Source organism: Neolamprologus brichardi, chromosome 4 (assembly GCF_056152115.1).
Source record: "Neolamprologus brichardi isolate AB-2024 chromosome 4, ASM5615211v1, whole genome shotgun sequence".
Lineage (NCBI taxonomy): Eukaryota > Metazoa > Chordata > Actinopteri > Cichliformes > Cichlidae > Neolamprologus > Neolamprologus brichardi.
Window position 1 is genome coordinate 3,773,800 of NC_142107.1, and position 13,260 is coordinate 3,787,059.

Genomic DNA, 13,260 nt, shown 5'->3' on the forward strand with positions numbered 1-13,260 from the left:
ATAATACCTACAATCATTAAGCAAATACTTTGTCTTGATTTTATCCATAAATAATATATATTGCATTTCACATCTGTGATATTGTCTGTCTTTGGCAATAAGCTACCACCTTTCTCTGCATCTTGGGCCAAGAGGTACCTCACACAGATTGTAGAGCACCAAATCTTGTGCCTAGATGAGGGAGAAGGACCAGGCGAAAGATCAAAAACAGAAGATTCTGAGCCTCTGCCACCAATTTCCGATGCCTGGGCTCAAGGATGTGTGCCTGTTCTTATCCATCAACAACATCTTGCTGCACAGGAGGTACTCTTATCAGTCTCTTCTATTTGTTTTCTATTCAAATGCCACCATTAAGTTATTTGTATTCACATCTACACTATATCTATACCCAGCCAACATGTATATATGGGCCCCACCTGGTTTTTGCGCGGGCTGGATGGGTATCATGTGGGCATGGGCTCAAACTGGGCTTTTTGTATGGGGCCTACTTGGGTTTTTCACATTAAACCCATATGGGGAATCCCAAGTGGGCGCTTTTAGTAGGTCCTAGCAGGGTCAAACATGGGAAACACTTAACTTGGTCCAAAATGGGAAACACACGTAGGACCCACTTGGGTTTTCCACCTAGGATAGACATGGGCTAACACAGACATTTAAGGATAGGCTGTTGTTGTGTGCCCCAGGTGGGGCAAAGTGAGGTAATCAATATATGTTTTAGTATCGATGACACAGGTGGGGCCCACCTGGTCAAACAATATGGGTTACACATGGGCAAATGCAAGTCAGAACCTAAAAACATGCCTATGTGGGCCCCATATGGGGCAAAGTGAGGTAATCAATATATATTTTTAGCACTGATGACACAGGTTGGGCCCACCTGGTCAAACTGTATGGGTCCCACATGGGCAAATACCAGTCAGACCCTGAAAACATGTCTATGTGGGCCCAATATGGGTTATGTTAAGTTAATATGGGCTTATATTTTATGTGGGTTCAGGATTGTTTAGTATATATGGGACCCACTTGGGTTTCTCACATCAAAACCATATGGGCAAAACCAAGTGGAAACATATAGCAGGTCCTTGCTGGGTCAAACATGGGAAAGACTTAACTTGGTCCAAAATGGGAAACACACGTAGGGCCCACTTGGGTTTTCCACCTAAGATAGACATGGGCTAACACAGTCATTTAAGGATAGGCTGTTGTTGTGTGCCCCAGGTGGGGCAAAGTGAGGTAATCAATATATGTTTTAGTATCGATGACACAGGTGGGGCCCACCTGGTCAAACTGTATGGGTCCCACATGGGCAAATGCCAGTCAGACCCTGAAAACATGTCTATGTGGGCCCCATATAATCTGATACATATCTGATGTTTTCGAAAGCGACTGCTGTTCGAATGGTCATGTTGCATTAACTCCATCTTTTACATCAGTGACACAAGACAGACACCAATTATCAGCGCCCAAGAAGACACCGTGAACGCTTCCTGACCATCCCGCGCGCGGGGGGGGGGGGGGGGGTAGAGAGAGAGACGCGGACATTTTTCTTGTAGAACAAAGGGGGCCCAGCAAAACAAAGTTTGGGAACCACTGCCCTAATATATGTTTATATCAATAAAGCTGAATTGAATGCAGTACGTGCAGAGAGCTGTGCTACAGAGCAGAGGTTTAGTGAGATATCCTGAGGGTTAACCTGGATTTACAGATTTGCAGAGGGGGTTCACATAAACACGGTTATGTGCCTCACATCTAGGCTGTATCCTTGGCTGTATCCCAATTCAGGGTCTGCAGCCTTAAAGGCTGCATATTAAGGCCGATTACGTCACAGCGGCGTGCCGAAGGCTGTCCCAATTTAAAGGTTGCTCAAAATGCAGCCCTCAAATGCGTCCTTCATTTCCCTGAATTTTAAGGCTGTGGCGGTGTAGACTTCGTGGCCCAACATATCCCACAATTCATAGCGCGGCAGTCGGTTTGGATAATTTTGCCGCAGACGGTAGAGGCGGAGCGGCCGGAGAGTAAACTGTTAAAAGTAAATACTGAATATTATGTCACTTATTTATGTGCGAATGTTTAATAATGAAGAACATTAAAACATTACTGTTGGCCACTTGTTGGCAAAGTTATGTGACATTAGCCATGTTTGTACTTTCAGCGTTTACTTGGTTTTAAAGCCTTTAAAATATACGCCGTTCAATAGTCGACCTTAATCTTACAGAGAATGTGATGATTTTGTGGATAATTAAAGTCAGTCATATATCCACAAACACAACAGGCTGAAAGTCAGTGATGCTGCTCGGTTTGCAGTCCTGAATATCACAGCACAAGCAGGATCCACTACACTGTTAATGTTAGCTATGTTATATTGCTGCCTCTGTTTGGTAGTGTCGAGCCAAACGGACTTTAACGTGTGTTTGAACGAGCTGACAGTTCACTCCTTAAGCTGAAAGAAAGATGCTTTAATCACAGGAGTCACACATGTGTCCACTGTACCATCTGGGAACTCTTCTTGTTTCGTAATAACACAAACACTAAATCTTCCTTCTCTTGTGCTGTTTTGTAGCAGTGTATACACCTGAGACTGTCACCTGTGTGTCTGTCCTGCACTCTCTCTCTCTGTTTCTTTCTCTCTGATTGTGGAATAAAAGTATGAACATGTATTTATAAGTTACACTTGTGTTTGAATCCTGCAGCTCATCACACATTTGATTTCCATGTGTGACAACTGCAAGTGTCCAGAGTGAGGACAGACTGAGGGACCCACTGCTGCACATCATCTGTGAGGAATGTGTGTGAGGAAGAGGAGGAGGAAGAGCCAGCAGCAGCTGACAGATGGAGAGAATAGACAGACTGTTCCCTGTATCATTGTATCATTCCAGTGTTTTCAGTGTGGGAGAAAGTACTCAGGGCCTTCAAGTTACACACTATGAAAGGCAGCAACAAGTTTAATGTTCAGAAACCTAAAGTATGTATCAGCAGCAGAATGGAGCTAAAAATAAATGTTTGTTTCAGTTCTATGAAGCTTTGAGTATTTTGGATTAGTAGCACTGCTGTGTTTGTTGCATCATATTGCTGTAATTGTTTATATGCTTTATATATTCTGAGGTAAGTTGATCTATAGTGTTACATCATATTCTATAAGGATGTTATGTGTTTGGATACTTTCTGCCCAGTTTGACCCATTTAGCAGAAGTCAGCCTGTTTAAGGCTCTGATATCTATTCCGTATGACTTAAAGCAGTTATGACATGGTCTGATTTTCTCACCCAATAAAGGAATATTTAATATATCAGTCTACTCTTCATTTTATCAGAAACAGTTTTCACAGCTCGTACATTTTTTTTTACACATATATATGTAAGCACTGAGCCAAATTTAGTAATACCAACATATTAAGCGAACAACATTTGTCTCTTATATATGATACACCTGTATATAAACTGTCAGAGATACTTGTCTTTGAATGAAGATTTAAGGTGATAGCAAATATAAATAACTGCAACTTGAATCTTTACTGAAGCTCAGTATTTGACACAGAGTTCAAGTTCACTGCTGTAATAACTAATAATGATTAATATAATAACTATAATATTGGCCATATTATATTTACATTACCAAAGTGAGATGACTTTAGTCTCATGAGCAACATAATCAACATAGTCTCTTTAATCTGTGTCACTAGTTGAAATTCCAGTGATGACCCGGAGATGGAGACATTACAAAAGGAATACTGTTTGCTAAGTGTCAGCTCATATGTCACCTTTTATTGCAGAATGAGAAGAACAAATTGTTACCCCTGTACTCGTTAGTGTGAGCTCCACCGTTGATGTAGTGCAAGTCAGTCTGTTCATCAGTGGAGAAGTACAAAAACTGTCAGCCCCTGGCAGCTTCCAGTAACAGCGATAAAGCCGTGGACCCTCTGGTTAACCTCAAGAGTAAGTAAAACTCTGACTTGAGCTTCCTCCGTTCTGGCTTTCGTCTTTCCCTCTTTAAATCTTCACAGGATCAGAGTTAAAACCACAATGTGTTTTTTTTCCAGGTTTCTCCAGATTTCAAAGCAGGAGTTACAGCTTTGTCAAACATCCTCAAGATACCGCGTCATGACGACTACCTGGTTATGCTTAAGGTGAGAGCGCTCTAAAGGGCGCTTTAATACTGTAGCAAAGCTCAGAGAAAGAAAAAGTTGGTCAATAATCGGTATAGTTGGTGAAGTTTGTGTTTGCTTCACAATAAAAGCCCTTAAAATGCCTTTCATGTGAGCTGGCAACATGAGTAAAGCCCTAATTTGTTCTTTGAATGCAGATTAATGGTCAAATTGATAACAGAGACAAAAGTTGGTATTCTGATCCAAGAGAGACTTTCTCCAGAAGCCACCGCTAAAGCAACAATAGAGAGGTAAACCTAAAACATCCATCCATCCATCCATCCATCTTCTTCCGCTTATCCGGGACCAGTTTACAAGGGCAGCAGCCTAAGCAGAGAAGTCCAGACCTCCCTCTCCCCAGCCACCTCCACAAAGGTGTTTCCAGGCCAGCTGAGAGATTTAATCTCTGCAGCGTGTCCTGGGTCTGCCCCGGTGCCTCCTCCCAGTGGGACATGCCCGGAACACCTCACCCAGGAGGCATCCTTGTCAGATGCCGAACCACCTCAACTGGCTCCTTTCGATGTGAACGAGCAGCGGCTCTACTCTGAGCCCCTGTTGTGGTGAAACGCAGGAAATACAGGATCAGTCTCCTGCCCTTCTTCAGCCACTTTGGCCAAGCTATCTCAAAGTACGTTAAAGTAGAAAGTACAGATATTTGTTTTAAAATGTCAGGAGTAAAAGTAGAAGTTGTCAAGAACTACTCAAGTAAAGTACAAATACCTGAAAATTCTACTTAAGTACATTTCCCACCTCTGGAAGTTCCTCAAAATCTCTCGGTTGACCTCGTCACAGTGTTGCACACTGTCTTTCGCCTCCCTTGTGGCTAGATGTGCGACCCTACTAAGATGGAGGGGTGCTCTTTTGCCCACCCATGCTCAATGGTCGAGGGACCTTATGTACAGGGGTGAACATAAGTGGTCCGCAGGTGCGCGTGCACTGTCAAAATAAAACATATCTTAATGTACATAAGATTTCCTGGAGGAGGAGACATTTGTTTAGAACTGGGGGTTCCAAACAGCTGCGTTCCTTCATCCCCAAACCTTGAAGTCAGAAGAGGTGGAGGTTCAATCTCACACGGTTGTTGGGCGATTGTCCCAGTCCCAGTTTTTCTGTTTGCCCTCGGCATCACCCGGACCTGCCGGTTAGTGTGTGATTTCCTAGCGTAGCTGTAATGGGAGATTACTGAGTGTCTTTGAGCAAAATGTTTCTTGAGGTTTAAGTTTATGGTTGTTTCACCTTGCAGTGTTTCTCCTCTGCAGACCCTCTTGCAAACATGAGACTCTCTAAGACTGATCCGCAACTTGTAACACCACTCACTGATAATCACTTTTAGATGCATATAAATGAGAGCCGTTAACTTGCTCCTTGGTTTTTATAGTAAAAAGGGGCTCGTTTGTCTATTTTCTTAACATTTAGTCTTGTTCAAATGATCTAAAGCTCATCACAAATAAAAGCACCCTCTTTCATTGCTCTAGCTTTTCTCTGAAGTGTGAGACCACACAAGGATGTGAAGCATTAAGCACAACAAGGAAAGTGAGTGAATCAGCTGTGTGATGCATGCTTGGATGAGTTACTATGCATTAGAGTCAGGCCAGCTCCTTATGTCCTCGAAGCCACAGTTGCCCCTTGACGACAGCTAGGCAGCTAGACTTCTTCACCTCCGCCCAATAGTTATGTGACCTACAAATACAAGCCGAGGAGGGTCACCGCACTGTTCATACATTTGTGTTTTATTCTGATAGTTAAAAACTACCAAATGAAAACACCTGAAAATTAAGATCTATCAATATTATATAGTATGATCAATATTATCTGTGGTTTGGCTTTTTAAAACTACATTTCTTCACTTTCACTGATGACTTGACTTTTCATAGATGTCTGTAACCAGAGTTTTAGCAGCAAGCAGCAAATCAGATGATATTGCTTATGAAGGCATTGTGTGGCAGCATGTTTGTTTTGTGCTCAGGTGTGCTCTGTGTGGTCACACTTATGCTTCTGAAATCACTTTCTTTTGTTCATGAACTTGAACATGAACTGATGTTATTTCATAATGCCGATTCTCCTCTCATTAAACTTGAGTTTGTTAAAGAAAACAGTGGAAATCATCTGCAGTTTTTTAATCACCAAGTTTAAAACTTCTTGATCTTTACAATGTAAAGAGCAAAATAATAAAGATGGCATTGAGTCACTGCTTTGTGTTTCCTTTGTTAAAGTCTGCACGTAATGTCCATCTTTTAATTCAACAGGACAAACCCAAGTTACAAAATGTTATAGTGTCAGTCACTCCTTATTTCTTTGGAATTTTCTAGAAAAATTGGAAATGGATGCAGCGATTTATTGAAACAGCCAAACATACATGGACATTTGTGCTCAGAGCAATTAGTATACTGAATAATTAGATGCTCTGATATGTTTTTATCATTGTATTGAAGTTTTGTAATGACATTTTTTTGTACATGTATATGTGGGTTGATATGAAGTCACTTGATTGATTTATAACTTGGTGAATCAAAGAGAATTGTCCATTAATAATAAATTGTGGATAATAAAGTTATTCTAAATAAAAATAAATGTGGGGTTGGTCAAGATTTTTGCACAGTACTGTAGGCTTCTGTTGGAATCTTGCATTTCTTCCTGTATTGTGCTACCAGTGTATCTGTTTATGTCTGTGTATAGTAAAATTATGCCTAAATCTCAAAATTAGGTCTTTCCTTGTGCAAGAGCTCCTTCGTGAAAAGGTAGGACTACAACTGGATTTATTTATTTATTTTTAAGTGGGCTGTAAGAATACAGGAACATTAACTTGGCTCTTTTAATAAGCCAGGAGTCAAACAGACAAATACATTCGATCAAATCTACAAATACACTTATTTTAACCCCGTTTTCAAACATCAAAATGAATAAAGCAAGTAAAATGTGGCACCACTATTATATAAAACATTAACTTACTTACCTCATTTTAATGGACAAATTGTTGTCCATAAAGAAATATGGACAAAGGTACACCTCCCCCTGGTGGGCCTTATCTGGTATTGCAAGTTTTGCATTTGTAATTAAGTTTAAAATTGCATTTAAAAAAGAAAAGTAAGTAAGAAAGCTGTGACATTTAAAAATGATTAATTTTATGAGCTACTTGTGATCCTGAATTCTGATCCTGAATTCTCAGCAGTTTTTTTCTGTAATTTCTGTGTCACTGTTGGAGTAAATATTTTTTTATACATAAATGATCTCCGTACCTGAGGGACCTCTGATAATATGAAAAAGATTGTGTGTATATATGTTACATGAGCTATATTTCCACTATAGTGTGCCCACTATATGACGCCCTAATAGTGACTTCATTATTGGATCACAGTTATTGTTGTTCATGATGTGTATGCGGGTGTATATAATGCATAATCATAATATGTTTGCTATAGATTATTAATCTGAAATCGAGACACAGCCTGGCATTTTGAATTATTAAAAGTTCACTGATAAACTTAGGTCTTGATTTAATTTGCATTTAATCTTTACTTCCATAACCTTTAAAGCTACATGCTTGTGGAGCCTTGCGTCATTGTAGCGATGAAACACATACAAAATATTACATCAATATTTTATACTTAGAACATGCAAATGCAAAGTACCCATCCTCAATTATCCATATCTCATTTTTATGATTACACTTGAATCTTTGAGACCTTAGGCCTTTTGGGGATTTATTTTAACACGACAAACAGAATCAGAACTTGTCCTCAGCAAGCTATTTACTTAAAATATACTCTTCTTCAGATGAAGACTGTTAAAGTCTAGATTCTATTTGATTGAAAAACAAAACAAAACAAAACACACAACTCTTCCCCCCCCCAACAACAACAACAACAACAACAACAACAAAGCAAAACAAGACAGCAAGACAATCTGAAACACTTTATTTAAAACTGCACTATAACAGTGATGAATCTAAAGCAAATTGAAACACCGCGCTTTAAATGAAACAAGCACATTAAAAATGACCTCCACAGTGGCTGTCTTGCTGGAATGACCTGACCCAGAAACAACCGGTCTTAAGTTGGTTCTTTTGGAGCTGCAAGCTTTAGCAAGATATTTAAAAAAGACAAAAACAAAAAAACAACGCAACAGAAAATTAATATACTCAACACGGCCCCTCTTGGTGTATTATCATTTTCCACTGTTTTTCTCCCCTATAATGGCAACTCAAGGTGATGGATGGGAAAATGACAGATTATTTTACATGAAGGCAACTCCAAAAAGATAATGTTGCTTCAAGGTTCTGACAGAAAAATCATAAGTCCAAAAATACAAGTAAGGGTTAGCCAGAACATCCTCTACATCCACAGTGGGTGCATTCAATGATCCTTCCCTGCAGGGAAAAAAGACACAGCAGAGGTCAGACGGGTATTTATAACTCCAAATTCTTGCTTATTAAAATACATAAACATCATCAAGTCTCCTGACATATCTTTTTTTTATTTTAAAGATTTACATAAAGACTACACCTCACAAAAAACATGGAGTCAAGTAGGATATTTATCTGGGCTTTTATATTGGTTCAAACATCTTGCACAATATATTCCCATAACTTGTTTTTTGTGTAATTTTCTGTAAAACTAAGCAAATTTTTTTTTAATAGAAGCAGATCATAAGCTACTTCTTTCTGTCACAAATAAAATAAAAACGAGAGGATCATCCTTTCAGCATCTTTTCATACTGGCTATTTTATATACAGTGGCTTGCAAAAGTATTCGGCCCCCTTGAACTTTTCCATATTTTGTCACATTACAGCCACAAGCATGAGTCACTTTTATTGGAATTCTACGTAAAAGACCAACACAAAGTGGTGTACACGTGAGAAGTGGAACGAAAATCATACATGATTCCAAACATTTTTTACAAATAAATAACTGCAAAGTGGGGTGTGCGTAATTATTCAGCCCCCTGAGTCAATACTTTGTAGAACCACCTTTTGCTGCAATTACAGATGCCAGTCTTTTAGGGTATGTCTCTACCAGCTTTGCACATCTAGAGACTGAAATCCTTGCCCATTCTTCTTTGCAAAACAGCTCCAGCTCAGTCAGATTAGATGGACAGCGTTTGTGAACAGCAGTTTTCAGATCTTGCCACAGATTCTCGATTGGATTTAAACACCAGACAGGTCAGGGATAAAGTTATTGAGAAATTTAAAGCAGGCTTAGGCTACAAAAAGATTTCCCAAGCCTTGAACATCCCACGGAGCACTGTTCAAGCGATCATTCAGAAATGGAAGGAGTATGGCACAACTGTAAACCTACCAAGACAAGGCCGTCCACCTAAACTCACAGGCTGAACAAGGAGAGCGCTGATCAGAAATGCAGCCAAGAGGCCCATGGTGACTCTGCACGAGCTGCAGAGATCTACAGCTCAGGTGGGGGAATCTGTCCATAGGACAACTATTAGTCATGCACTGCACAAAGTTGGCCTTTATGGAAGAGTGGCAAGAAGAAAACCATTGTTAACAGAAAACCATAAGACGTCCCGTTTGCAGTTTGCCACAAGCCATGTGGGGGACACAGCAAACATGTGGAAGAAGGTGCTCTGGTCAGATGAGACCAAAATGTAACTTTTTGGCCAAAATGCAAAATGCTATGTGTGGCGGAAAACTAACACTGCACATCACTCTGAACACACCATCCCCACTGTCAAATATGGTGGTGGCAGCATCATGCTCTGGGGGTGCTTCTCTTCAGCAGGGACAAGGAAGCTGGTCAGAGTTGATGGGAAGATGGATGGAGCCAAATACAGGACAATCTTGGAAGAAAACCTCTTGGAGTCTGCAAAAGACTTGAGACTGGGGCAGAGGTTCACCTTCCAGCAGGACAACCACCCTAAACATAAAGCCAGGGCAACAATGGAATGGTTTAAAACAAAACATATCCATGTGTTAGAATGGCCCAGTCAAAGTCCAGATCTAAATCCAATCGTGAATCTGTGGCAAGATCTGAAAACTGCTGTTCACAAACGCTGTCCATCTAATCTGACTGAGCTCAAGCTGCAAAGAAGAATGGGCAAGGATTTCAGTCTCTAGATGTGCAAAGCTGGTAGAGACATACCCTAAAAGACTGGCAGCTGTAATTGCAGCAAAAGGTGGTTCTACAAAGTATTGACTCAGGGGGCTGAATAATTACGCACACCCCACTTTGCAGTTATTTATTTGTAAAAAATGTTTGGAATCATGTATGATTTTCGTTCCACTTCTCACGTGTACACCACTTTGTGTTGGTCTTTCACGTGGAATTCCAATAAAATTGATCCATTGGTGTGGCTGTAATGTGACAAAATGTGGAAAGTTCAAGGGGGGCGAATACTTTTGCAAGCTACTGTACATTGAACGTGTTTGCTTGATCAAGAAAATAAGCTCATATTTTCTTCAATTTGTCAGCTTTCTAGTCTCCTTTTCTGTTTCCTTTTTGTGTTTTCTTCATACAAACACACAAATTCTGTCTAAACAGAAACAAGCTCAAACCGATGTTTCCTTGTAAACTGTTTGAAAAGACGAGTCTAACAAGAAATGCTAAAATACTGCCAGACTTACAACTTCCAGCTTGCTCTTGGGGACTCTGCAGATGCAGTTGGTTCCAAAGTTGGTGTCTCGTGTTTGGATGCAACGCAGGCAGCACAGATTCTCGTAGCCCTGCTTCTTCCACTTGGCAATGAGGTTCTTGTCTGCGTAGCCTTCCTTTATACAGTACTCGTATAGCTCTGCAAGGACGAAACCCAGTAAAGGTTTGATATCTTGTACATTCCAGTACAGGAAATGTTAAGATAAGATACCTTTACCATCTCCCATAGAAGAAACTCGTCCTGGATCAGGCAACTGTTGCATCAATAATTAGACATCAACACAAATCAAGACAAAAACCCTAAACAGGCATACACACTTTAGAATGAATAACAATTAATAATTAATAATTATCATTTGAAATATTCACCTCAAAAACTAACAGAAGAACAAATGAGTATAGTGGTTAGGCTTACATGAGGGAATCCTGTACCTCCTACCAGAGTTTGTCAATGTACAAATTACCTCGGGGAGAGAGGATTATTGTTTCAGTGTTTTTTTTCCCCCCCAGCGTTTTAATGTTATTTAAAAAATGTTTTAGCTTTAGCCTTTACTGCATTTCAAAACAAGCTGCTGATGCCATGACATAAGAGTTTCTTCCCAGCCACCAATGCCACGAGTCTCCAGACCAAATGAAGACACTGATGGCTTTTCATAGATGCATTTTCCACATGTATAGTCCGAGTAAGTGCACTATGAATGCGTATACCTAGACCAGGGGTCTCAAACTCACAACCCAGGGGCCACTTTCAGCCTGTATATTGATGTGAAGAAATATAATGCAATTTGGCCCTTAAAGTTCCTTTTTGGTTAGGGAGGATTTGTTGTTTGTTGTTGAGTGCAATGTTAAAACAAGTTCTTTAAAAAGCAAAAAATTATTTAATACGAAGGCAAAATGAGCAGAGTACAAACATGTTGAGGGATTGGCTGTGAGTGTTTTAGTGAGAGAGTTATTTGTAAAGAAAACTATTTTCACTAGCACTCAAAAACTATTGTGTACACTTATGTCTATATTTTATTGTGTTAAATACAAACAAAATATTAGCAGAAGTGCTGTCACATGTCTGGCCAGAAAGAAAGTACCAATTTGTTTATTTGGTAGTTCAATAAAAGGCTTCATTTGGAAGTTAGAAAAAAATTGTGTTTACTTGTGCAGTTTTGTTTTGTTATACAATATCTGAAATTTAAAAACAACAACAACAACAACAACAACAAAACTACATTTTCTGAAATATTTTGTGGGTGTTTTCTTGTTTGTTTGTTAGGGTTTTTTTGTAATACTTGAAGACTAAAGTGGTCCTCCAAGGAGAGGAAAGTGCTAGCAGTGGTCCATAGCTGCCCTAAACACAACCTGTGTAATGGAACACTTCAGCTGGCTATGCCCACCTCTACTGATGGCTTTCCTTTTGTAGAATAGGTCATAGATGTATCGACTCCGCTGATGATGCAGCCTGAAAATGGGCCAGAGGGACTCCACCTTTCGCTTCCCCTCGTGCGGCTCAGTTTCAGCTAGAACACAGAACAAGATTCAGGATGGTTAGCTTTGATACCAGGAGCATGACATCACAAGGACTACCTGCCTTGGGGAACTGATACAATGCAATGTATTAATGTGGTGAACCCACACAGGATTTTGGCACCTGTAAGCAGAAATATGATGGGCCAGGTGAGCTTCCCATTTCTTCCCAGTTATCGGATGTAGCTGATGTGAACAGGAAATCCAGGAAAACCACTGCCGCCGCCCCCACCCCACCTCACCCCAATTTTTTACTGTGGGTACATACACATAACTCAGGTGAGAGCCAACTTGTGTTTCAAATATAAACATGTACTTAAACTGAATAACCCGAATCCATCAGTGTGGGGAGACCATGCTGCTTCACAGTGTCATACACAGGACGCACTTTGCGCATACAGCCCCACGGCCGATCACCCCGAGAAACTTCCCTGACCTACCTTCTCTCATTTTCTGATCCAGCTCGTCCAAAGTGGGCTCAATGAGCTCCCAGCCGTCTGGGGGAGGCTTTCGACTCCTCTTTACTTTTGGCATTTTGTCTATGTTTAGCTAAAAATGCAACAAAACGCTCTAAGTATTTTCCTGTTTGTCTTACGAGCCCCTCTCAGGCGCGTATATATGACGTCACATGCGGGGGTTGATTAAAAGGCCTTCCGTCTCTCGAACGACGTCATTGCGCGAACCTTAAGATAACTTCTTTATAAAGGCGTTAAGTAACTTCTTAAAACTTGTCTCAGCCTAATAAACTATGCAAGTTCCCCTAAAATACTTATTTCGTACGGTTAAGTATGTTTTACTGTCGGGCCTGGTCTATTGCATCACTTTAGCAGTCTTACAAATTGCCTTACATTTAAGGGCATTATTTAGATTTCTACACTACGATAGCCAATGTTATTTAGAAAAATAACTAACACGTTTCTTGGAATATTTTATGTGTGGTTCATAGCGGCATACGGGCTTACCAAAAAACCCATGTGTTCACTATTTATGAACCGGCATATCC

At 40.2% G+C, this 13,260-nt stretch overlaps 1 protein-coding gene across 1 annotated transcript; it reads right to left on the reverse strand.

The window, feature by feature from the left end:
- Positions 1-8,037: 8,037 nt before the first annotated feature.
- bud31 (BUD31 spliceosome associated protein) lies at positions 8,038-13,038 on the reverse strand. Its single transcript, XM_087840252.1, has 4 exons — positions 12,698-13,038; positions 12,128-12,250; positions 10,715-10,881; positions 8,038-8,506 (listed from the first exon to the last, which is right to left on the reverse strand). The coding sequence occupies exons 1-4, from the start codon at positions 12,789-12,791 to the stop codon at positions 8,456-8,458; spliced, it is 435 nt and encodes a 144-aa protein (XP_087696378.1). The 5' UTR covers positions 12,792-13,038; the 3' UTR covers positions 8,038-8,455.
- Between the last annotated feature and the right edge of the window lie 222 nt (positions 13,039-13,260).